General features: G+C 38.6%; 1 protein-coding gene and 1 long non-coding RNA gene across 5 annotated transcripts; both read right to left on the reverse strand.

Moving 5' to 3' along the window:
* Positions 1-144: 144 nt before the first annotated feature.
* Positions 145-24,921, reverse strand: LOC112576402. Of its 4 annotated transcripts, XM_025258767.1 has the most exons (4): positions 24,614-24,921; positions 23,913-24,013; positions 23,364-23,528; positions 145-5,572 (listed from the first exon to the last, which is right to left on the reverse strand). In XM_025258767.1, exons 1-4 carry the CDS (start codon positions 24,879-24,881, stop codon positions 2,291-2,293), a joined length of 3,816 nt encoding a protein of 1,271 aa, XP_025114552.1. In that variant the 5' UTR covers positions 24,882-24,921; the 3' UTR covers positions 145-2,290. The 4 variants fall into 4 exon arrangements, with proteins under 4 accessions (XP_025114552.1, XP_025114554.1, XP_025114553.1 ...); XM_025258769.1 differs by lacking the exons at positions 23,364-23,528; positions 23,913-24,013; positions 24,614-24,921 and adding an exon at positions 10,801-10,936; XM_025258768.1 differs by lacking the exons at positions 23,364-23,528; positions 23,913-24,013; positions 24,614-24,921 and adding an exon at positions 8,816-9,004.
* LOC112576407 lies at positions 15,324-17,450 on the reverse strand. Its single transcript, XR_003101831.1, has 2 exons — positions 17,251-17,450; positions 15,324-16,765 (listed from the first exon to the last, which is right to left on the reverse strand). It is a non-coding gene; the product is annotated as an uncharacterized LOC112576407 (long non-coding RNA).
* Positions 24,922-25,960: the final 1,039 nt, after the last annotated feature.

Consider the following 25,960-nt stretch of genomic DNA (forward strand, 5'->3'; position numbering starts at 1 on the left):
TATAGCTCATATGTTGTTTGTTTTTCCTGTCCCTCATATGCTGTCTATGTTTTGTTCCTTAGGAGTGTGAGTATGCTCTTTACAAATTTTGCATTTATCATTATATTTATTGGTGATTATCAGAGTTTATGAAACAGAAGAGCATTCTTGGTTTGGTAGTAACTATACATGACACATTTAATACACATGAAGCTGGAGTTTTCCAAATCATTTTACATTTCAAAGTTTCTTGTCATACATCTCCACTCTCACAATGAATGCAGGCATATTACGTAAATTAAAACTAATTTCAATCTCAATACAGAATACAATATTCATGACAGAAGTAATTAAATGGCAAATAGCACAGGTATGCATCCTCTGACCTATTCCTCACACGCACACAATTTCCCATACCTTTCGTCATCCTTAATAAACATGTGCCTGCACATTTTTACTTTTTAGTTTGTAACATTAATCCCTAAAGTTTGCTTTGAAAAGTATATTTAGTCTTTCCTTGTTATTTCACCATGTCTTGGTGTTGCAGCAAAATGTATCATTCTCACCCATGCCCCACTCTCCATAAGCAAAGCTGCTTTGCCTCTCTACATGCATTTAATTGCATGTGTGATTCCACTATTATGCTGCTTATTGTTGCCGTTTCCAAGTGACATCATCAAAGTTTACAGAAAACAAGACAGGTATTTCCTGACTGAGTGAGACAACAGCAATGTTTAGTCAATGCATAACACCACATTTTCTCACACAACCTTAATCTAATGTGCACATGCTGGGCCTGACCAATGGACTTCAGAATTAGATAATTCTTTAACTAAATTTCTAGTTCTAGCCGGTGTGTCATAGCATGCAGTTTAAACAAAAGCGCACTAAAGGTAAGCTCTTTTGTCATTGCAATGGGCATAACCTCCATTTCTTAGGATAATAATCTTTCAAAAATACAAAGCAAAAACTGTACGAATTTTGTGAACACTGCAAAGTGTCAGTTCCAACTCTTTTAAGAAGCAACACACAATGCTCTACTTCTTTGTTAGCAAAAAAAAAAAAAAAAACCAAAAAAAAAAAAAACCAAAACAAAACAAAACACGTGGTGTCAAAGTACTCTGGTTTTAAATGCCTACAATTAATAAACTGAAAAGAAGGCTTTCTGCAGATTCAATTACCACAAATATATATGCTGCTATACAAGCTGTGGATTATAATTATGCCCTTTTCATGTTGCCAAGTTTGCTTCTATTAAAAATCTGGGCTGTACAAATGGCAATGAACCAGCAAGAAAACACTTAAGCTTTAATACCGAAAGTTAAAAAACCAAACAATTCTAAAACTTTCTAACTGGCCAATGTCTTAAATTATATTTTGAAATAAAAATGTGCTAATCCTCTATACCCAAATGACCAAAATTCTTACACAACCATTAAAAAAAAAAAAATCAATATTGTACTTCCACTTTTCCAATGAATACCATATTATGAAACTGACCAACATGATCATGTAAAGACCAATGTACAATCATACAAGATCAGCACCAAGCCACAGCACTTTTCTAAACCAATAGTAAGGTAGAAAAAAAATAAGGCAATTTGCACTCAGTGCTATTTTTTCCAATCATTGACAAATGAACATGTACATTTATTTTTGAAAGCTACTGGCAATTTGTTTTCAACTTAACAAGAACCATACAAAATGAGGTGCATGTGGACACGGGCACACATTCATTCTTTATAGCATAACAAAAAGGCAACACCACTAGCAACATGCCACACATTCGTGAAAGTGGTGATTCCTAATAGCAGATTCATTTTCAAGTTTCACAAGCAAACCTGCAGTGTTAATGAACCTCTTACATAAAAGTAACAATTTTATATATATAATATACTCTATTATAATTTAAAATTTCCCTGCCATTTGCACCTATGAATAAATATTTGCTAGGAAAAACTCCAATGGCATGGTTTAGATACCACACACTATCGCAGCACTGCCTTTTTTCCTAAGCATACCTTTATGCTATTTGTAAATAACCCCCAAATAACTCATCAGTTCAACTGCTATTTTTAACAGTTTTCCTTACAGCGATTACCAGATACTCTTCAAGTCTAATCCTTACACTTCCCTGAAAATATATACATAAACATTCATCAGTTCCAGTTTACACAGAAATTACTGTTCCCATTACTTTACCTCTATATATATATACACAGTGAAAGAATGTATTGCATGTAGAACATGCATGTGATATTTCTGTTTACAGATCCAACTCCATCATTGTCATAAAAATATGCCTCTTGCATCAATCAAGTTCTATAACATCACTTTCTCTTTCCAATTTCTTGACAGGCACATCAGAATCATCATCAGATTTTCTCTTCCTATCATTTTTTTCAACATCCACTGAAGCTTCTATATTTGTGCAAGGATCATGCCTTAAAGCATCATCATTTTCTTTATTTCCTTCCAGTTTCTGTCGCTTAATAGTTGAAGGGCTAGGCTTGGGGCTACTAGGTTCACTGTCTTCTTCCTCACTGTCTGAAACAGAAAGTTGTCTTTTCAAGCTGCCCTCACCCAGGCGGCTCAGTACCACAGAGCACCGACGCAAATGTTTATCACGCATGTGCTTGATGTAGTACGCTGGATGGAAACCCGCCTCATTGCAGATCTGACATGTGCGCATGCCAGCAGCTGAATGCAGACAAGTGTGACGTGACAAGGATTCTTTGTCAACCACAACAAGGCCACATTTCATGCAGGTATGATGCACCCTCATACAATGACGAGTCAAATCAACATTCCTTGCAAATGTTAGATTGCAGAGCACACACTGGCTACCCCTGTTCATCCTAGTGGGGTTACCTCCTCCATCTTTACTGGATGATGGTCCTGGTGCTGAATTCGCAGCCTCGGCAGACTTAGGTAGGATGGACTTGGTGCCATCTTGTGGCGTAGCAGAAACAGGTGGCTGCAGATGATGGGAAGGTTTGCTGCTGACACTGGACTGTACAGAGCTGTTTTTTACAACCACTCCATGGTGGGACCCCATGTGAGCTTCAACATCTGATTTCGAGCTAAAACGGTTTCCACAGAATATACACATTAAAGCTGCCAAATAGTGGCGTAGTTCTCGGTTGTGCACCATTCTCATGTGCATCAGAATATTGGGTACACGATGCCCACATGTAATGCATTTTCCTGATACCCCATTTCCAAACGTCATAACACCTGTTGCAGCATCAGCTTTGTGGATTTCAATGTGCTTCTGTAGGCCCTGGGCTGTCCAAAATCGAGCAAAACAGGTTGCACAATAAAGAGGCGGCTGTGCCCGCTCAAACACCCCAAATGGCATGTCTATTCGATGTGCATAGAATAAGTGGATACGAAGAGCCTTCCGATCCTTGACATAACCACCACAGATCTCGCATACTTCAAAGCCACTATTTGGTTGATTACCCTGTGATGTGACAGGAGTAGAAGGCTGGACTGAATGGACAGTTGCTCCAATTTTGGAGGAGATGACAGGAAATGTTTGAGATATACTACCTGCTTTTCCCACTGAACTGTTTGACTGGAATTTTGGCAAGCTTTTCGATGTTGGCTTTGAAGCTGACATTGTGATGGTGGTTGCAGCAACAGAACCTGCAACCGCTAGCAGGGTGGTTGCAGGCTGATACTGGCTGACAGCACCCTTGGTTACAAGCTCTTTCTTTTGCAATGCTGCACCTACAGTTGTGGCTGCTGTTATACTAAGGGGTGTCTTTGTTATAGTATTAAGAAACTGCCTTGTGAAGACAAAATAAAAAACATTCTCAAGGCACATATTTACCTCAGGACCTGATAGGCAGCTCGGATGCATATTGAAGGCTGGCCTGAACTGCTTAGCACAACGCACTTTATGCTGCTCGAGACGGTTCAGGTGATTTGTCTCATATGGACATAGACTGCATTCAAAAAAGCTGGGGCGATTCTCAACCCTACCGTATGCATTGTGTTCTGCTTCCATATGAAAACGATAAGATGCAGCAGTTCGTGTAAAGAAGTTGCACATGGGACAGCTCAGAAAACCCCTGTTAAAATGTGCGTTTTCTTTATGCAGCCTAAGCACACTGGGTGACTCAGTACGAAACCCACACTTACAAGCCTTGGTGAACTTGATCTTAAGATGACCTACTTTGTTGTGAAGCTCTTCATCAATTTCTTTCAGTTTGTTAAAATCAGCCTTTTCCTTGTCTGTCAATTTGCCATCATCTTTACGCTTGCTTTGGATTCGCACCAAGTCGTGATATACATACTCTTTTACAAGGTCAGAGCCAAGATCAAAAATCCACTTAGCAAGGTTACCAAGCTCTGCTTTGGGGTTTGGTTTAACATATTTTGGTCTAACGTTAATGTGGTTTTCTGCCTCCCACCTCAACATGTTTATCATGCCTTGACTTGAGGTTGGTTTCTCTGGCATATTAAGGGCCGTGGCATTTGTCATGTTTTGTTGGACAACACCAGCTGGCAGACGTGCTGTTCCAGACAAAATATATGATTGTCCCGAGCTAGATCCAGGGAAAGCATATGGACCTTTAGCAGGCAGCGAAGGAATCAACACTGAAGTACTGCTGGTAAGAGAAACAGTTGTTGGAGCAGCAGACAGGATGAGAGGTGGCGCAGTGCCAGAATTGAGAAAAGTTCCTGTGCTTGGTATATACATCAAAGCTGGGCCTGTAACACTACTAGTAACAGAAGGTAAAACCAGGCGTACACTTGATCCAGAAGTGAGCAGAGAGGGGCCTGTTCCTGCTTTTTTAGAAACACTGGCACCAGTTCTTGCATCAAGAACCATGCTCCTCTTTGCTGCCAATGCAGAACTAACAGTTCCTCTGATTGGTGCACCCCTGGCAACCAATGAGGCACTGAGGTTTGCACTTGACATTTGCAGCAATGATTGTGACTTGGGTATTGACGCAGTGATCCTGACTTTTTCTTTGACAGCTTGCTTAGCACTGTTTGATAAGCTCTCATTTCCATTGCAAGAAAGAACCTCATGGCTTGTCTTGGAAATCCTAGTAGCACTGTCAAAGCCGATTTTTTCTTGTTTATTACTGTCACCAGATTCTGATATTGACACCGTGTTAAGTTCTTTGACCGCGCCAGTTTTCTTTAAAGAGGCAACCTCATTCAACATCTTTTCACAAATTGCACGAGAGACAACATCTGATTTCCCAATCATTACAACTGTCTTCGATCTATCTTTTGCAGACACATCTCCATTTGTTTTAACTTCACTATCTTGGTCCTTTTTGTTGTCTTCATTTAAAGGGGCAGATGCTATTTTAACATGGTTGCATTCCTCTTTTTGATCAGGCTCAGACTGTTTAATTTCAGGGAGGTTTAGCTCTTTAACACTGTCAGGTTGTTCAGTAGTGACCTTTGACACAGAAGAAATCTCATCTGATCCATCATCACTCTCATTCATGGTAATGGTGAAGTCCATGCATTCATTATCATCTGTCCCTTTCCCAGCTGCATCTTCACTTTGAGGCGACAATGGATGAACTTCACTTTCAGAAAGTTTATCCACCTCCATCACGTCCTGAAATCACACACACACAAAATTAAAACCAAGAAATTTGGGGATTGCAGATATTATGCTTATGCAAGCAGCACATGAAAAGTTTGCATGTTTTTGATAACTGGTTATTCAAAAGGTGGATTTTTAATTTCACACATTGTTATGCTTGTTTTAAGCAAAACATTCTAGTTCAAGAACAATCTAAATTGTGAAAATTGACCTTCCCCCACCCACCCTCAAAATTCCTAACCATGCACCTTGTTTCAAGATGGGACATTATTATGAGGATGTGCTATAATGTATCATCTTTTTAAAGGGTGCGGGGGAGGGAGGTGTTAGAGACCCCATTTTTCTTGGGGCCAGCTTTATGTGAGGGTGGTGCCCATCTGTTCTCCCTTGCTGCCTTATATTACCCAGCCATTTATAGAGACGGGGTGTGCTATACAAAAATATTAGAAAAATTTAAAAAGAAAAGGAAAGACAGATACCATTTACCAAACTGATAGTAAAATGTTAGTTTTTTAGAGATTGCCAATAAAACACAACTTCCTGGTATAAGCCTTTGTGGTGTGAGTTTGCTCAAACAGAGATACTAAACAAGTAAAACAGTTATAACAGTTCCTATTTGTGTGGTCATAATACCAACATGCACAACAAAGCATCTGTATTGTTGAACATGTAATCATATCCCATGAAGCTGAAAAGCATTCATTCAGACTGCCAGAATTCTTAATAAAAAAAATTAGCACAAAGTCAGCTTTTGCTTAATTTTTTTAAATTCAAGGACACCTTTAAAATTAATTGCAGTTTTGTCATGTGGATACATGAATATCTCTGCTGCTCACTTAACTCTTCCATTACAGTTTGCACCCGTGAATGCCTTTATTATTATAGCTATAACTTGACTGCATCAATACACCTGGACTTAATTAACAAAATAATTTAACTTAATGTCAAATATAACAAATATGAAAAATACAAAAAAAGCATAAAATCTGACATTAACTCAGAAGGTTCACTTAATTGCAGATTTTTTTAATAAAAGATGGTGCCCTGGGGTAAGTTTGCTGACATACAGGTATTAAACCAGAGTGCATCTGGGTCTGGACACCAATACTCTAACCACTCAGCTATCTGTTTACCTTCATTGCAAATATGGCAGATCATAAAATCTCTCCACCAAAAAAGGTCAACAGAGAAGATTCAAAGTTCTTTTAGTTTCTTTCTATACACTAATTATGTATAGCAAATTTGAATTGTTTTTCTGCAGTTATATTCCTTCAAGTTTTTTTTAGATCAATATCTTTTTAAAACAAAGAGTGCCACCTCAAATCTCAGCATAAAAAAAAAAGTTATATAGATATAATGGATAGTATGAAAATAGTAAGACCAATGCTTTTAGGTTGGTAGGGCAGTCATGTAAGACATGTTTTCAAAGTCTGCTCTGAGTGATCACACTCACAAAAGACTGAGCCTGGAATGCCTATCTTCTTAAGATAGCTTTTAAACTGCAGTTTTCCATACAAAGGCAGCAGACAAGTATCTGCCCATCTATGTCAAGCTGTTGGTTGGGGTCCCAGTCTTCTATGTGGTTGAAAGAGAGACTTGTCTCAACAGTTAAGGGGTTTGCTGCAGGGCTTCTGCTTACGCAAAAAATTGCGTACAGTGCGCATTAAAAGTTCGGAGGACCACTTCAAATTTCGTCAATGGGGTCCCCTTCAAATTTGGGCGAAGAACAGGGACCCCTTAAAAATCTGAAGAAGGGGTCCCTGGGACCCCAAAGAATTTAGCCTTAGCAGAAGCCCTGGTTTGCTGGCTGCTTTTTTTGGTCAGGTGATCTGCAAGCCCACTGCCTGAAAGGCCAACAAGCTGAAATTCACTGAATAATTTGGTTTTTTTGCTGAAAGCACAAAAAAAAAAAAAAAAAGAGGCTTTGATGCTCATGATGAACAGCCAGAATCTGTCAAGGCTTTGAAGAGCTGGTTTGCAGTCTATGAAAATGGAGATGCAAACTTGGGTTCTTCCACAGATGAAAAGGGAATCTGCTGAAACCAAGATGGACACAAGTTTTCCATCTCCATGAGTTACTTTGTCTTCTGTTCCATTATTTGTAGACGTGGATCTATAAGCTTGGAAGGTAAAATGTCAAATACTTCATCTTCATTTACAAACATCAGCCTGACCAGCTTTATCTGTGAGAAATAAGGCTGCACTGCACAATCCATAAACATAAATGGTACTCCTCAGTCACTGTTGAAAATAGCTCCAATGAAAGTCACTTTCTGATCATAAGCTTCATTCAAAACTTTAACAGCCACATTTCTAAGAAACCAGCCTTTAATGGTTCTCGTTGTCTTTGATATCATTTTGATGAATATTGGTCAACACTGATAGGACATTTATGATAATATATCTGTAAGCTCTCTTTTGGTCAACTGCAAGGGGGGAAAAAACTTCACAAGTTCTTCATGGTGTTTTGTCAACTTTTGTATATTTTATATAATTTCATCTTAAAATGCAAGTACCTCTGCTACACAGAGCCAAAATATCTCACTCAAGCTACAAAATGCATATTTTTGTCTTCATGTAAAATTATTTACTGTATGATTTTACTTTTAACAAAATTTATGATCAACACACATTTTACACAGGAGGTGGTTCTTTAAATTTTTTGCTACGGATTATGACACTCTTACATTATTAAGCTTCAAACAGTTTTCTTTAAAAATCTGTTAAATTGTACTCACCTTATGAAAATGCATATAGAATATTGTCAAATGGTGGTCTTAGCCTGTTTATAGCTGAATTTTAAGTGCAGTGGTTCTTAACCAGGGTTTGATCGAACCCTAGAGGTTCGGTGAGTCGGTTTTAGGGGTTCGGCAGAGCCTCCCCCACGGAGGTCAAGACACACACCCGCAATTCGTGATGACACTAAAGAAGGGTTCGGTGAATGTGCATATGAAACTTGTGGGTTCGGTACCTCAAACAAGGTTAAGAACCACTGTTCTAGTTATTCATCAGTGCCTAAACTGATAATATATTTAAGTGACTGGCTTTTACCATGGAAAACAAAATTTAAGCATCAGTTAACAACAGCAAACTGGAAAAGTATGTTATAAACATGTTATCTATAGAGACATGAAATCAACAAACAGAGCATGTTTTAAAAAAAACCAGAACACGTCATACAACAGCTCCAATATGGAAGCTATATGAAGGCAAATACACAGACTAACTTTCACTCAGTTGTCGTTTGACCGATACCTGTTGCTGCAGGGGGCACATGGATAGACCAGCTGACAGGGCCCAAAACTTTTGGCTATTTGGGCAACAGTGAGCAGGTCCTGTACAGCAGTGGTTCGCAAAGTATTTCGGACCTAAACTAAAAAATATGGCAGTCCACCAAGGCCTAAAATGACTGTACCATGAATTTCAAATTTGTTTCATTACAATTCAAAACTAAATGTACTTCTGTGATAGTAGTATAGTAATAAGTTTACATAAAATGTCATATTTTGCAAAGTTATTTATTAAATAAAATGTTAATCTGATGAATGTGGTTGTTTTTTTTTTTAACTGAGATATTAAAATGATAATATCTGGATCAAAGTTGGAGAGTTTCCACGTTCAACTGTCATTTGTTCTCAGTTCCACAGGTGTTGAAAATCCAATCTCGCAACAGTAAGTTGTTGGAAATGGCAGTAGATGCTTCACAGTAATGTCAGCACTAAGATCATACATGAAAATTAAAAATAAGGAAATGCACTGCGTTACTAAGGGGCAACAGATGATGTAGTTAAAGAACATAATGCTTGCGCTGTGACATAAAAACTTAGTTGGTAAGCAACTGTTTTATGAGAACAAGCAGTCGGGCATCGATAAAATTAAAACTAGTGTGAAATTAATACTGGACTAATCAGCATATCTGGTGATATTAACATCCCTTTGCTGACATATAATGACGGTCAGCTATGGACCACCTGACATGTGTGCAGCTCACACTTTGAGAACTACTGCTGTAAAGGACTTCCATTCCATTGACGTTCATAAGTCAGTTCTTTCTTTGGCCACCAGGGAGTTGACTACCCTTCAAATTTCCTTGGAAGATGGTCTTCGACAAGGTGTCGTGCTGGGTCACATGGCCAAAAACCATCTTACGTCACTTGACAGTTTAAAGTAGAGGTTCCTGGTATTCTGTGTGGCAATCTTGTTTCGTACAAAGTCACTGGTTCTATGTTCTTTGTATGAAATCAGGAGCAGTCTTCTCAGGCACTTATTAATGAATGCCTGGATACTCCTGTCCGTTTAGACTAACATTATTATTTCCTAAATTGTTCATGCGCACTGTAAGAAAGTTGTACATAAATTGATCAATACAAACGACAGCTGCATAAAAATATATATTTTATAAACCATAATCTCTAACATATAAAAGCTGAGAGTGCTCTTGAAATGTACCCTTTTCATGCCTTCTTTCCTTCTGAAAATCAAGTTTATTATTTCTAACGAGCTGATGGTCTTAAATACTGACAGAATTCATATTTTTGACAGCACAATCTTTGGGCACCAATTCTCTTATAAATAATAGTGTTGACTCACGTCAATTATTACATGTGCTTCCTATTTTGCTTAGTTTTCTTAAATTATTTCACAAATCTATTCTTTGACTTTTCCCCCCACTACTTAATAATCAAATCTAGCTGAAGTCAGGAATGCACACTTCAAATTGTTGAAATTCGAAACTGCTAAAACTGAGCAACTTGTTCTGACATAATACCAATTCACACAATTATATACAAACCCCACAATTCATTTTTTTTTTAAATCTCCCATACTCAAATAAATATTATTAAAACAGCACTACGACGATGGCACGACAAAGCCCCCGGTCGAATATAATGTTGACCGAGCATGGTTTCTTCTTCATGTTTCATTATTTCTAATCATCGACGATCTGCTTCTTCCACTAGTAATATCAGTGCAAAGATACGCATTATGATCCCTAAAAAGATTTTAAATATAATTTGCTTAATCCGCTGTCAGCAGCTATCGGATTAGTAGTGAAGACAAAAGGCGCGATCACTCTCATTGCTATGCTCTCCCATGGTTCCGCAGTGAGGTCCGTGCGCGGCTACTGCTATCCGAACACAATCACCGACCATACAAAATATCGCTTATTATCTACACTACCGATCGTGTACTCTATATTTCACAAAAACTTAAACGAAAAACATAATATTTTACTATACCTTTAACTGATAGTCAGATAAGCAGGATGAATGGAGTGCTCATACTGAGGCCACATTAGGGGCTTGAAAGCGCGGCCAAGCACCACAGCGAGTTAAAATGGCGTATTGAGGGTCACGTGACATCAATCCGCACGTCGCCTACGTCAAGAATACAGCGCATAATCAGTAATCTTCAGCCAATCGTCGAGCGTTTCTAGAGTAAGCATGCGCACTAGCGATGACAACCCCAGAGCCTCAATTTGGTGTACCAAACAGACATGGCGTCAAAAAAGTAGGTCAACTCAGTTCTTTATCAATAAATGATGGTATTTGGTACATTTACCAATAAGTTACATAAAATATCAATAAAAATGCGTTCTTGGGGGGTTAAAGTTAATATATAGTTGTATAAAAAGCAGAAAGATGCAGTATTGATCACAATAACCGTACAATCCAAATCCATCTAAGACTAATGTTAATGTATGCTCCAAGTTTACATCACGTCCAAACAATACCAGAGTAGTCTAATCTGTGTCAAACGATGCGGTAACGAATTAAAAAAAAGTTTTACGGGATACCCAGTCCAAGACGGTAAATTTGCACAGTAATAAGAAATGGCGGGAAATTCATGTTTCAAATTAACGTTATCTCAGCATGGCTGGTCAGTTCTCCTAGAAAATCACGAACTTGTATTACTGGACTACAGACGATTTTTTTTCCAGTTAACTACTAAAACGAGGCAGGTGTGTACAAAGCTTCCGGTTTTGTCACATTCATTGTTTAGGCTCGTCGAGACTAACAGCAGAAAACTTTGCAAGAGGCTAAACGTTGGACTCGGCAGACAGCAATCCACTTATACACGTCAGTGAGAAAATGAACAAAATACGTTCTTTGCACAATGACTGCAGGATACGTAGAGAGGAAAAGAGGACGATAATAGAAAAACATCTGTCGGATGCACTCTCTCCCCCTCATCTACTGCCCACGAGGAAGCCAATTACAAGACGTTCACTGGGTCCAGGGAAGGCTCTGCAGCTGAATCAGTGGATCCAGGCTTCTGTCATCTCGATGGATCAGGTTAAACTAAGAGAGGAAGAAGCTGTTTTCAACCATGACAGGAAGGTCCGCAGCAAAATAGCTGTATTTCAGTCATTTTAGTGGCGCATAGAAAGTTTACAAGGAAAATAGCCGTTGACACGGACTCTGGGCAGCGCGTGTCATCGAGGGCAGCAATCATGAAGCAAGGGTAGGTTGTTGCCGAGGTACAACATGGGGAAATTAAAGGCAAACTCTATTACTCATTCACCATCTTATACGTTACGCTCGAGATTAACATTGGAATGAAATAAAAATGTTAATCAGTTCTTGTTGACATTCACAATCGCCGGCTTTTTCGTGTGTGGAGGGGAGGTTTACCAGTCGTTAAGAACGCCGTAAATAAAACTGCATATTAAAAGTCGTTAATGTTCTTACTAATTAACCGTTGTAACGGAACGTGCTAAAGAATGAATTTATATCCGATTCCTATCACCTCGCCCTCTCTGGGCTACATACGGACACTCAATGAATGGGTTCCCTAAAAAAAGAAAATGGCTTTGGCACGACTGTTGTTATGGTTATCGCTATTCGTCCTAGTGTTTCTCTAGATAGTATTATTATTGGATATCAAACGCTGCCGCATGTCACTGTGTTCATATAGTTTTGAATGCTTCTACGGGGGATGCAGCGGCTACAAATGAGACCTAAGAAAACTGTTGTATGTTTATTTTCTTACGCGTATGGGTTAAGTGCAGTAAACGGATCGTCCCATAGCATATTTGTATGTAGTTTTTTGTTCTTATGACCTGTAGACCTGCTGCGATGGACTTATAGCCCTGACATCCCGCTTTTTGCAGAGGTGTAATCATGGCTGATGAGTGAATACAGGGCTGGCCTAGGATGCTGTGCGAACAACGCTGGGTGTCAATGCTCCACTGCCGAGCGCAGTGTGTTGGTTGAGCACTTGTCAGGACAAAGGTTCGGCCATACATGTATTTGTATGCAACAGGACAGCTAAGAACAAATCATCTGGCAGATGGCGCAAACGATCGAGGCTTGCGTCATTTAAGTTGATAAAGCTCAACTTCGTTAATGTGCGTGCATGTTTCATCCGCCGTTTCTTACAAAATTAAACGGGTTCAAACTGGGTCCTTGGCAGAGCTGAGAGCCAAAGTAGGACGGCCGACATCATGTATCGATCGTCCAGCAGATCTAGTATTAGTGTGAACTGCTGCTGCTGAGACATGTGATCGTTGCCGATGAGCACACTTATCAGTTAGTAGTCTGGCATCCAATACTCTCTGCTTCTTTGTTTTCTTTCTGCACTGGTTCTTTTACAAAGCGCATCGATCTTTTGGGGTGAGGATTAACTTCTGCCATTCATTTTCTAATTAAACTGTCAGGTAGTCTAGCGAAATTGAAAAAGAGTGACTATGATCAGTAAAACGAATAAGTTTTTAAGATTTTTTAAAAAAGATTATTTTATAAATCTGAAGATACAGTTTGATGAAATCTATTTTAATACAATATTTTATCAACATAATTACCACTAGCCAGTCTTGACAGAACACAAAACAACACGACAAACTGGATTATTACAATAGCCTGTACATTTTCAAAATGGATGAGCATAATCAAAATGCAAATTTTGATGCTGTGGATTATATCCTTTTACGTTTATGCCTGCTTTTATCCGCTGCAATGTACTTGAATATCCAATTTTTGGAGAGGGTGGGAGTTGGAATCGGGTGAAAGGGTGAAGCATTGGTATGCCCAGATAGCATACAAATGACACCCAGGCAACCCATCTTTCAGTTACAATCGCATATTCAGTTAATCAAACTCTGTTAAATGATAGGTGATACAAGGTGAAATGTGTTCCCATATTTCTGTCAGTCCAAATCAATCACCAACTGCAGGCTAAATACTACTGTATTCTGGTTCTCCTTTGAAGGAAGAAGTTTTAGCCCAGAAGAACATCAGGGTACTAATAAGTAATATTTTCTTATACGTTGATTCTCAGATACTTCATACGCAAGCATAATTGTTCGTCAATCATAGATCCATTAACTGCAAATTTCCTTCTTAACTCAGGGTGAATGCTCTCGCAATCGCTCATTGCAGCCATTTACGTACAAGTGGATAAATAGGTATAGAAGTAAAAAAAAAAAAAAAAAGTATGGCTTTAAATGGATAAACTGATGATTTTAAAAAGTTTTCAAGATTGTTCTTGAAAACAATTATATTTCCAATCTTTCATTTGGTAATACAACATCTAAGATAATCTGCATGGGGTTTCTTTCGTCGTTCAATTGGAGGTTGAACCCAGATGATGAGACTGGGAACTGCATCTGGCTTCAAAACCTCGTTTTTCCTGACTAGTGAACCTACACAAAATAACATGAAACCGTGAATTTGTTTCAGGATATGTACCAATGGCATTTATGCCTGCGGTTTGTGAAGTGTAAGTTTTACAAATCGGCTATTTAATTTTTTGAGTAATTGCACGGAGCTACGTGTGCTGAGGACTTCACCAACACACAATTAAATTTGGCAACAAATGGAAATAACTAGTGAGAGTCGTGGTTGTGTGCCATCTAACGTGAAACCGTTTTGCGCGGCGTACTTCAGTTTCAGGATTCAATTCTAATCCTTTGAGCGGGAGCTAATACTGTCTGCTATCTCACGCAGAAATTTGAGGAAGATGATCTCCTCACCTGCTTCAGGGCGGTCCGGCGGCACAACGGTTAACGCCTGTCACCAATACAGTGAAGGTTGGCTGCCTTAGGTTAAACTCTCGTCACGGGCGCGCTCTTCTTCCGCAGCATGTGACATCTGTTTACAAGGCTGCCTGCCTCAGTTGCTGGTTCGGCGTAACACAGTTCCCCTTCCCCTCCTCACCTGCCGCAGTACAGTAGAGCCGTCCAGAAAGTTGGTTGAAAGTGGTCTCCACATACAACACTGGAGTTGGCGATCAATTCACTCGCCTTAACGCGATCATCAATCGCTTTCTGATTCCAGCAGGTTTAGGAAACGAATATCCGTTTTTTGTTTTTTGTACTGTATCCAGAGACACAACATTCGTTTGGCCCTTTCCGCCAAGGCAGTATACTATCAGTGCCATCAAAGACCGTATACAAGAAAGATGCGATGACCGAGTTGCAGCGAGCGCTCATTGCGGCAGTCATGAAAGCTTATTCAAAGGAGATAATTTCAAACATGGCAAGAACTGTGCGATATCGTTTGACGGCTTTTGTAGAATAAATCTAAGTCCAGTGATGATTACAACCAAATATTACTTTTGTGTTCTTAACTCATCTCACCTGTGTTTCAACAGTAATATTTAAATCTTACAATATAAGCTAATCCCTGTGTTGTTACTAGCTCTATTTTATTTGTTTACTATGTTTATTCATTTACCTTAATGTACTATCTGCATCTATCCACTAATATGTATGTAATCATTATTACACCTCTCATTCACAGAAAAAGAAATTTAAATGTGGTTATATTTACACACATATGCAAAAATTTATTAACAAACATAAACAAAATAGTATTATATTTCAACATTAACACAAAGATACAGATAGAAAAGAAAAGAAGGAAGACATGGAAAATAAGAAAATCCACTGATATCCAAACAGCACACAGTTTATATTGACAGCGAGACAGTTGCTCAGAAATGTACACAGGCACAAAAGTTTGCCAAACATTTACAACAATAACTTTAAGTCAAGATAATTCATAGATGGTTCAATTTCATCAATTTTCTAGTTTTATGTGCAAACTGATTTGCAAAAGATCTTGTATTTTCTTTCAACGTCAAGTTCAGATGTAAGTTGCGAAAGAGATGTCTCACTATTTTGTCCAAAGAGAAAGGTCTGTCATATGAGCAGATAAATGACCGTTTCATCTTGCCTTCAAGCTGCATCATTAATCTTCCTACCACTTTATCCATGTGCAAAAAGTGTTCCCTATTGTCTGTGAATGTTTTTTCCAACTCTTTAATCACATGAAACAACTGTGTGCTTGGCATTGTGAGAGTGCTTTCCAGTGAAGCCTACAGTTTCAAGGTCAGGAACTGCTTGTGCTGTGCACCAAGTTTGCTTGTGAATTTGTCTTGACAATTTCTGCAAAACCTTCAGGCAGAAGGCCACAAAATCTGCAAAGTAAAAGAGGATATTCGATTCTGCCAGCTGCATATAAAAGTTTGGTATAGAAGAAGTGAATTATAATATCAGACCCAATGAATGCATGTCTTCATCCACTTGGGTCTTGCAAGACTGTTGCAAGTGCCGGTCTTGAAGGTTAATTGTTCCTTGCTGTCAAACTGTCAATAGGAATTTTTCCATGTCTTCAGTGCACTGTTATGTGGACTCTGCACAAGGATTGCATTCATCATGCAAGCCCGAAGAGCAACATACAGTTCTTGGGGACTGGGACTATCCCTGTGTCCCCACTTGCCCCACAGTGTAGAGAAGAGATTCTCAAGACAGTCCTAACTGAGCCTGTTTGTCAAGATAGATTTCACACGATGGTTCACAAAAAGATCTGTCCAGAGCTCCTGCATCAACCACTGAGTTTTTCTTTGTTGAGGGTCCTGGAAACAATTTTATTTTTTCATGGAACTACATTATACACAGGAGTAGTAAACACAAGTGGAATACACACTTGTTACGTTGGTTCTCTTCTAGCTGGATGCTGCTGCTCTGGTATCAGATCTTTTGTCCTAGGTAGCCTGGATGATGTGACAGATGGTAGTGGATTTGGAACTTTGAAGATGAATGGCACAGCAGACCATATAAGCTTTTTCTTCTCACTGACATTCATAAAATGGGAATCTTCAAAATGGTCACTGCATAGGAAGTAGCCTGAACAATAAAACATCTTTATATCCTTCTTCAGCAAATCTTCTCTCCTGATCCTCTGTATCCAGTCTTTGCATCTATGGGTAGAGAAGCATTCCATTATAAGAGAAGGTGCTACAATACACCAATTTCATGAAGGCAAAAACCAAGTAAAGACTAATCCTTTATAGCCAAGAAAAACAAATCAAAACCAAACATGACGGTGAGTGAAATAATTGCTGTAGCTTGACCACCTACAAACAACCCCTCTGTCAAACCTGATCCTTCCAATATTTCTTCTTCCCTCTGAAATTCGCATTCTTCATTACAAAACAGTGCACGTAACGATCGACGAGTCCGTGGTTGAAAACCAAATTTCGAAGAATCTTTCAAGTTTGAAAGAACAACACACTAATACAGTAACAGCCATTCACAATATAATTACATAATGCGATCACAGGTGCTTAAATGTAAACAATTGCTACGAACCTAGCTATAGGTGTAGCAGACGAATTTTTGCCAACATTTTATTAAAAAAACACCAGCTGCAATTCAAAAAAGAGAAGTAATTCCATGTCCTTACCTTGCATCGTCTTTCGTGAAGCGGAAAAAAAGACTTTCCAGGACATTTGTAGCGAGAATTCATGCAATTAATAGCGCTTTCCTGGGTTACTAAAAATAGATTGTGACGTCACGCAGCAGAGCATCATGGGATTGCTCTGCAAACAAACACTGCACGTTGTTCTGTGTATTCTACGCTACGGCGACTGACAAAAAGCGACATTTTTATATTAATCTCTGAAACAATGCTGACAACTGGAGGAACCAAACACTGCTGTTGGGGTTTATGTAAATCGGACTCCAGATATCCAGAGCGATTACCGGAGGGGACGTTTTTTATTCCATTTCCAAAGCCTGGTAAGACCAGTGACAAAATGACCCAGTGGGAAAGAGAACAGGCCAAGTTAAAGACTGAGAAAGCAAAGCGCTGGCAGTTTTTATGTGGGCGATCTGATTTCCAAAATGTCAGATGCTCTGTAGACTGCACAGAATTCTTTTGTCAGACACCCAGGGATTATGGGCAGCAAGGCAATGCATATTCCTCTTACAAGCACCACACCACAATGAAAGGACTGATTGCAGTCACCCCTAAAGGTGCTGCATGTTTTGTCTCAGATCTGTATGAGGGAAGTGTTAGTGATGTTGATATATTTGAGAAATGTGGCATTCTACAACACATTGAACCAGGAGATGTTTTGCTTGTGGACAAAGGGTTTAAAGTGCAGGATGTGCTTTTGTCAAGACAGGCTACTATAAAAATCCCTGCATTTCTAGGTAAGCGAGCTAGCCTGTCAGCAGAAGAGGAGATGGATACAAGGAGGGTAGCCAAGGCAAGAATTCATGTAGAACGCTTTAATGAAAGACTGAAAAAGTTCATGCTTCTCAGTAGAACTATCCCCTTAAGTCTCAGTTGTGTTGCCTCCCAAATGGTTTTTGTTGGATGCTGTTTGGTAAATTTTCAGAGTAGCTTATGTATTTAAAAGCAAGTGAAATGATAATGTACCACATGTATTGGTCAAAGACAGAAATGTGGGAGTATTTTTACCAAAAACAGACTGAAAAGAATTTTTGATGTTAAAATGATGGTCAACCTATCAATTCATTCAGGGGCATATGACAGAACAGAAATAAATCTGTATAGTAATTAATATTATAGGTTACAAGTACTGTTCTGCTTTATAGTAAAAAAAAGTGAAAAATAAAAAATAAAAAAACTGCATCTGATTTGCAAATGCTATTATATTTGTGTCCAAAGTGAGCAATGGATTCAATCAGATAGTGGTAAGCAGAACCATAATTAAACATCTCCGGGATGTCCACGGACGGGAATGTTGTCCAGCCGTTGTCGGGCGCTGTAATGGCGGTATCCACTTTAGGTGTCGTTTTGTTACTGATCCCCCTCCTTTTCAGCTCATACCATTTACCGTTGTCTACCCCTGGATTAACTTTTATACCCAATGCAATACACGCACGAACTTTTTCAACTGCCTCTCGTAAAGTCACATTCTTACTCTGTCCGTGGCATTCGAGCCATCGTTTCAGTTCTGTTAGCCGGTATTCAGAGGGATCGCCGACAAGGAAGGCTCCAGGTACGTCTTTCTCCGTTAAAACCACCGCCTCCATTTGCATTTTTCCAATTTGAAACTGTATTTTTTACACGCTCACGATTTGTTTTGTTTTTTGGAACAAAAAACTGCACAGCAACGCACTCGCTGCAAACGCTAGTGTAGTACATGCGGGGAATATATTTGTCTGCTTTGCATTCCCAGAAGCCCTTGCGCGGCTAGACTGTGACGTCATCTGTGGAACGCGCTATTGCGTAACAAGCATCCCCGCCCCTCCGTTTCTTCGTTGTGGACGCCATCACGACAGTCGTTTGTAAGCTCTCGCTTCTGCTATCATCGCCAGTGATGTTTGGGTGATTTCTTTTTATTTACTGTGTTTGATGCCATTGACCACGGACGTGTATCGTGTAACGACTGATCACAAACTCATGGACTGAAGGAGTAGGCTTGGACAGTGCACGCCACATAGTGAAGAGTACAGTAAGGCCCCCAACTCTGAAGCGCTCTCAGACGAACGTTTTACGTCTGCTCAATGTGCATTAGCACATCAGCCATTTATCCAAAGGGATGTTAGGAGGCGATAACATGGATTTGACCAAAAACCAAAAAAAAAAAAAAATGCTGCCAGGTTTATGATAACACTTTTTACCATAAACTCAAGCTTCAATCGGAGTTACTATAATTATAATCACATTGTTCTGCGTAAGCTGAAATGTCCCGTGTAATCTGTGGTAAGATTGGGAGACTCCGTTCGTTACATAAAATTGTTTGCGTTGTAATATTTTATACCGACACTACGTTGCATAAGCATTGTCAGCACTTTAACACTTCATAACAGTATTCTTTGGCCCCATTTACGCTTTGATATTATACAATTTTTGCTGACGCCATTGCCTAGCTGAGCAGTGCTAGTGCGAGTGCAGACGCCAAGGTAGGATCGCGTACGCCTGGCACATTTGACACACCCCAGGGTTCTTCTGTAAATAATGGGGAGAAGTCGCACAGAACTTTATTTAAACGTATAGCCTACAATAGGGAAATGATGATTTGGGCGTGTTCTTTGATTTTGTTGAAACAGGAGTATCAGTCTATTCACATGATCAGCAAATTATAGTGACACCCAAATGCAGGAATGGTGAACACACTGTGTAATAGATACACATTGGATAAAGAAAATTACATGTTAAAGACAAATGCAAGAGACATGTACACAACTGCAATACATGCATATTGGGCAAAGCAAATTATATAAGGAGAAATACTAAAAGTAGGAATGTAGATGCTGAATAATAAACACTACCGTGTAGGGTAAGGTAAATTATTTAAATCTGTGACAGAATCTAAGTACCATATGTTAAGAACATCTTGGAAAGAATAAAAAAATAGCACTAACACACAAGAATCATACTTCTGTGGGGTCTGAGTATATTATGGGATTCACTACACTAGCATTATTACAGGTCATCGTAGCATTGAATGATTTCATTGCATTTGTCTCATTTTTATATATACTTTCTGAGAATGACATTTTTAAGTCCAGTTTCTGGATGACTGCCTTGTACCGTGTTTGTTTGCATTTGTTTGCGGTCCAAGGGAAAAGGCATGGAGTTTATATCATGCTGCCTACATAAAGAATATGAGCTCTGTAGTGGAATTCACAAAATCTCCATCTGCTGCTGCATGGCTTTGTCTGAAAACTTTTGAAAAGTTAGTTGCTCTGAATTATCCAGTAAACACAAAGCTAACTCAGGCATGTCAGCCATCAGTATTCCATGATAAAGTGAAAGATACTGAGGAAGCATTGTAATGAAAATAAAAAGATTGTACAAAGGAGAAGAACAATGTTTGGATGCCCAGTGCACTTAACATGATACAAGCATGCTAACAGTCAGTTTAAACAGGGGAAGGATAATTTATTCAAATGAAAAGGGTCAGGAATTGTTTTATTCTCTAGAATACAGGTTTTTACAAACATACAGAAGTACTCCCTCAAGCTGTAGAAGTGTAGATTTTGCAATAGCCTGTGCTGATGATTTTTGTTTTGTTACAATGCATCTCTTGCCTTATCCTTAGCTTGTAGGCAGCACTTGGGGTGGGTTTTTTTTTTTTGTCACCATAACTGAGCACACTTTGCAAATAATTGCTCATTCGAATTGAAATGATAGTCATTTTTCATAAGACAGTTTAATAATAATGAAGTGTATTTATAGAGTGTAATATCTTAGCCTTATAAGCCAGCTAATGGCATGTTACAAATGCAGTCATAATAAATATAACAATATTAATAATCATGATATGGAGAAATGTAGAAGCCAACCAAGATTACAGGAATTAGGAAGAGTTTGCTAAATACCTTCAAAACTGGAAAAATTTGAATTTGGCAATATACGATTTCATATTTCTTGCACAATATGGCATCCACGACTCCTTAAGCTCTTAACAAAAGAAACTGTAATAAAGAAAACTTGAATTTTAAAAATTGTTCACAGAGCTGTTTAGACACATGACTTGTGAAATAATAAAAGTTATTTTGACATCTGTTCATTTCTTTTTTTTTTTTTAAAAGGACTTGTTGTAATTGTTGGCTGTACATTTTCATTTTGTTGGTTGGCGCGTGGTTGAATTGTCAGTGCCCTGGTCTTCTGGAGCCAAATGTTAATCGCCTGGTGTAGGGTGGGATTATCATCAGTACGCCCAATGCTTCGATACCTTCCAAAGTGTTGTTCCACAGTGGGTCCTGGCATAACATATTACTTAGGATAAAATCTACCCCATTTGCTGACAAATAATGGGATGCTTCAGTGAAAGATTTTATCGTCATCACAAGACCTTTGTAGGTCTGTAGTGACAGAAACATTTTTTGCCACTCACTAGAAGTAAATTCACCAGGGCGATTTTCAACAGACATTTTCCATCTATATAGGTGTTCAGCAAATTCTTCCAAAAATTGGAATCGAGGATCATCATGTGATGTGTATGGCAAAAGATCTGGCTTCTTCTTTCTTTCTGCCTCATGTAAGTTACGGACATTCAACCAATCAAAAAATCTGCCCATCAACAGTATAAGCTTAAAAGTTTCCAAAGCATCAGAGTATCCATACTGCCTCATGACAGAGCCCACCTGATTACTCAGGACTTGTGCAGCAAGGCAAACATTCATCACTGAATGTGGTATGATCATATGTTGATTTGGTTCATCTAAGCCTATATTTCACATCTTCAAATTATAGGTCAGCTACATCCTTCACATGTACCTTTCGCTACCACTACTTGCCAGATTATTTCTTACAGTCTTGACAAGGTGTGGGGGATCAGATAAACAATAAATGTAACAATCGGTGGCAAACACGTTTAACATCTAATAACATATTTCATCAGCATCACAGTGAAGCTGTTGAAAACGCTGATTGGGGGGTGCCTTATTACAAGTAGACACAATAGCTTTGAGGCCACAGCCTTCTATGACACCCACAGCCTGCCAGAAAAGAGGATACAATACATCAGCAGTTGTAGACCAAGTACCAAAAAATCCTATGCTCATATTTAAATGAGAATTTATCCCTACAACATAAAAAACTAATGCCTGAGTAGCAAGTTTGTGTGGCATATAGATGAAGTCAAATTGCCACATATCTTTGTTTACAAACCCAACCAACTTTCCACTTCTCTTATCAATGACAAGATCTGCTTTAATTGACATTTTGTCATGAAGCAGAGTAACAAAGCGCTGATTTAGCTCGAGTTTTACTGTAGCCTTTGTCAATTCTTCGGCAATCTCTGGCTGAAATCCCGAAGAAGCTTCATGTACATGAGTGTACTCTCTAAGAGTTGATGAGCCTGGTAATTTTAAAAGTCCAGTTTTTGTGAGAGTTTCATAAACAGCTTTGCTCTCGATGTGCAAAAGGATCGCAAACCGTAGTATCACAGGGTGCCATCTGTGGCCATGACCTTCTGCAGCAAATGCTTTCTTCTGTTCTTCCCAGAACAGGTGCTGCAGAGGTTCTGCAATGTCCAAGCAATTAATTTCTTTCAGACTATCAGAAATGTCAAGGTCTATGTCCATGCATTCCTGTTTTAGATGTTCTTGAAACTGAGCAACATCCTTCTCCAGCCTACTCTTATCTTTGCGGATTTCTTTAAATGCTTCCTTCAGTTTGTCATAAGGGATACCTTGGAGAGGGTCATTTGGTCTTATTGCTTCTTGGCAACGTGCTTCTTGTCTGCTTTTCTTTTTATAGAGTGTCTTCTTGACCAATAAACAATCTTTGCATGTTGCTTCTGCAGTATTCACCAACAGTGAACAGGTAGTTGCCCTTACACGGGAATAGGAACAGAGCTTACCATTCTCATAGACATATGTAATGTGTCGGAAGTACTTCTTATCAGTGATTTTAATTTGAGCTAATGGTTGCAGATCAGTTTCAGTGACAGCAGCGCAGAGAGTCTTTTCACCCAGTTCTTTCAAAAATATTTTCAGCCTAACCATTTCAATGTCTCTTGCAAACCACAGTGCAGGTATTTGAAACACACTCACATTTGCCTGTAACCCAGTTGTTGCAGAAAAGCTCACCTTCACATATACTTCTTCAGTTTTACTTGACAAGCCAAGAACAACAGCATCTTCAGAATTTTTCACAGTAATCCGCTTAGGAGGCAGATGAGTCAAATCCTTCTTCATGTCCATTAAGTTGGTGTAGGCGATACGAACTGGCATGACAGGGGGATCGTGCACCTTCTGAAGAGAAATATGTGACAATTTTGAACATATGCTACTGTTTACCAAATCCATAAACACAACCACATATGTTTTAAATTACATGTAATTAATATAAAATAAATCTAGATTTATCTTCATACTATTACACTTTTCTTAATCATTTGGTTTCCCCTTACTGTTTGCCATAATTGCACACTTATGAAAATTGTTCATGAAAACAATATTTCAGATAATGTACCACTCTTCAGGTGCCGGAGAAAAACTCAGATTTACTTTACAAACAATAGTTCTTCACACATGTATTCATAGTTTAACCCATCTGTATAAAGTCCTTTTATGTCATGGGTTCCTCATCTTTTTAAAGTAAAGGATTTGTTGTTCAAACTTTAAAATTACACTTACAGGCTTGGGTCTAGCTGTTTTGGGAGTTTCAAATGATTTTTTAGGCATCCATCTAGTTGGCAGGCTCCCAGGAACTAGTCCTATTACTTTTCCAGAAGGTCCTGTTAAAAATGCCAAAGTGAATGAATAATAAAACATAAATATAAAAATTTATGAGCTGATATATACTTAAAAAAACCCACAGAAAACAAATCAGCCTAAGAAACGTCTTAAATCCGCTATGTGTTGCTGGAGGGGTGTGTGAGCTGAAAGCATTTCACTGGTAATAGTGAAACATAAAACATAAATTAAATGAGCTGATATACTAAAGCACAGCAACAAATCAAAGGCAAAAAAAAGGAAAAATCAATACAATATTTTAGATATTTTCTATTCTTGATTGAAAAACTCTAATACTGGTTTACAGCATAAGGCATGTTGGCGAAGGGGTGTGAAAACTGAAAGCACTGATGTTGATCTTGGCCTATTCATATAGAAGTTCTTTGAAACAATAAGAAGAATATTTAATCAATACACTTCTCAAGTAATTTAATGAAAATTTAATGAATGACGCGATTATTAATAACTAAATTTGTTTTTTTTAATGGACATGTGGCTATGTGAAAATTGTAAGCCTTAATTATAGTCGCGAACTAAAACATGCACATGACAGATCGAGAAGCGAAAGCGGTAAAAAAGTGAGCAAACACTAAGTTCAGTACCTTTTTTAATGCATTCTTCTTCAAAGTGCCTTGAACAAATCTTGGCTCTCAATGGATTGAAACCTTTGTCTGAGCGGCCTATTGCATGAATGAGAGCTGCTCGCCACTTGTCTTGCTCTGTCGATTTACCTGGCAGTGGAAGCGAAAAAAAACTTACACCGAAAGATTTGATACTTGCACAGTTGCATTCTACTATGCAGCAGTATAAACCACCTGTTGTGTGTTTCTTTATTGTTGTTATTCTTGCAGACTTTGCTGACATAGCCATTGAAAATGTTCGCTAAACCACGGTAGGCTTAACCGGAAGCGTTGGATCCTAAAGCCTCGATCTAGTAGTTGAGTGAAAAAAATCGTCTGCAAGCACTCGAAGGATATTAATTAGTTCGTGGTTGCAGAACGTGAACCCCGATATCCTTCGTTTCCGCGATCACAAAATGTTTTGAAGTTGATGAGAGGAAATTTGTGAACACTCCAGATCGGTCCTGCGCTCATCTTTGTTTAACATCAGGACACAAATGATAGTACTGCAGATTAAACTATAAACAGCATGAAAATTAAAAATTATAGATATCAGTGAAAGTGCTGTTTTATGCAAGAAAGAAGAACATTAATGGAATACTGACGAATAAAGTGAATAATTGTTAATTACTTTTGTAAAAACACTATATTTTTTTTAATCTGAGAGGAAATAGTTGAGAAATATGAGCCAACTAACATACTGACCATGCATGCAGTTGCTTTTGAGACAAACCAGAAACCAATGAGAACCAAGCGAAAGGGACTATTATTTCTTCACAAAGTTCATTAACGATTTAACTGAAATTGTACACATTTTTGTGCACTTTCATTGTTACATGGCTTTATTAAAGAAATATACGTCATGCATTCTGACTGGTTCAAATTATATAAACAACTTCTGTTTGTGAGGTTAGCTGACAATTGCATTAATGCACTGATTGCCATAGCAAGAATTACAAGATTATTTTTATAGTTGTCTCATGGATGAAGCAGTTATTAGGTCATTTGCTCTTGTTTTGAAAATTAATGTCTTATAATGTAGATCCTTGCTTATCTACTATGATTTGCTCTATGGAAAAAAAAATCTAATTCCAGTTATATATTCATCATCATCATTCCTTGCTACTCCTCGAGGAGCATAGGGCCGCAACCAGGGATGGGGAGTAGCTGTAGCCTAGCTACAGCTACTGTAGCCGGCTACAAATTTTGTAGCTTGTAGCTTAGCCGGCTACAAATTTAAAAAAAGTAGCTTGTAGCCGTAGCTGCATTTTAGAAAGTAGCCGTAGCTTGGCTACATGTTGGCTACTTTCACGACTGTAGCACTCTAGT

Source organism: Pomacea canaliculata, linkage group LG12 (genome assembly GCF_003073045.1).
Source record: "Pomacea canaliculata isolate SZHN2017 linkage group LG12, ASM307304v1, whole genome shotgun sequence".
NCBI lineage: Eukaryota > Metazoa > Mollusca > Gastropoda > Architaenioglossa > Ampullariidae > Pomacea > Pomacea canaliculata.

Excerpts from the sequence above, each read along its gene's own strand:
- LOC112576402 (XM_025258767.1), bottom strand. The coding sequence starts at position 24,881 with ATGGCTATGTCAGCAAAGTCTGCAAGAATAACAACAATAAAGAAACAC. Across the intron at positions 24,014-24,613 it reads AGAAGAATGCATTAAAAAAG|GACCTTCTGGAAAAGTAATA; the intron begins GTACTGAACTTA and ends CATTTTTAACAG. Across the intron at positions 23,529-23,912 it reads AAACAGCTAGACCCAAGCCT|AAGGTGCACGATCCCCCTGT; the intron begins GTAAGTGTAATT and ends ATTTCTCTTCAG.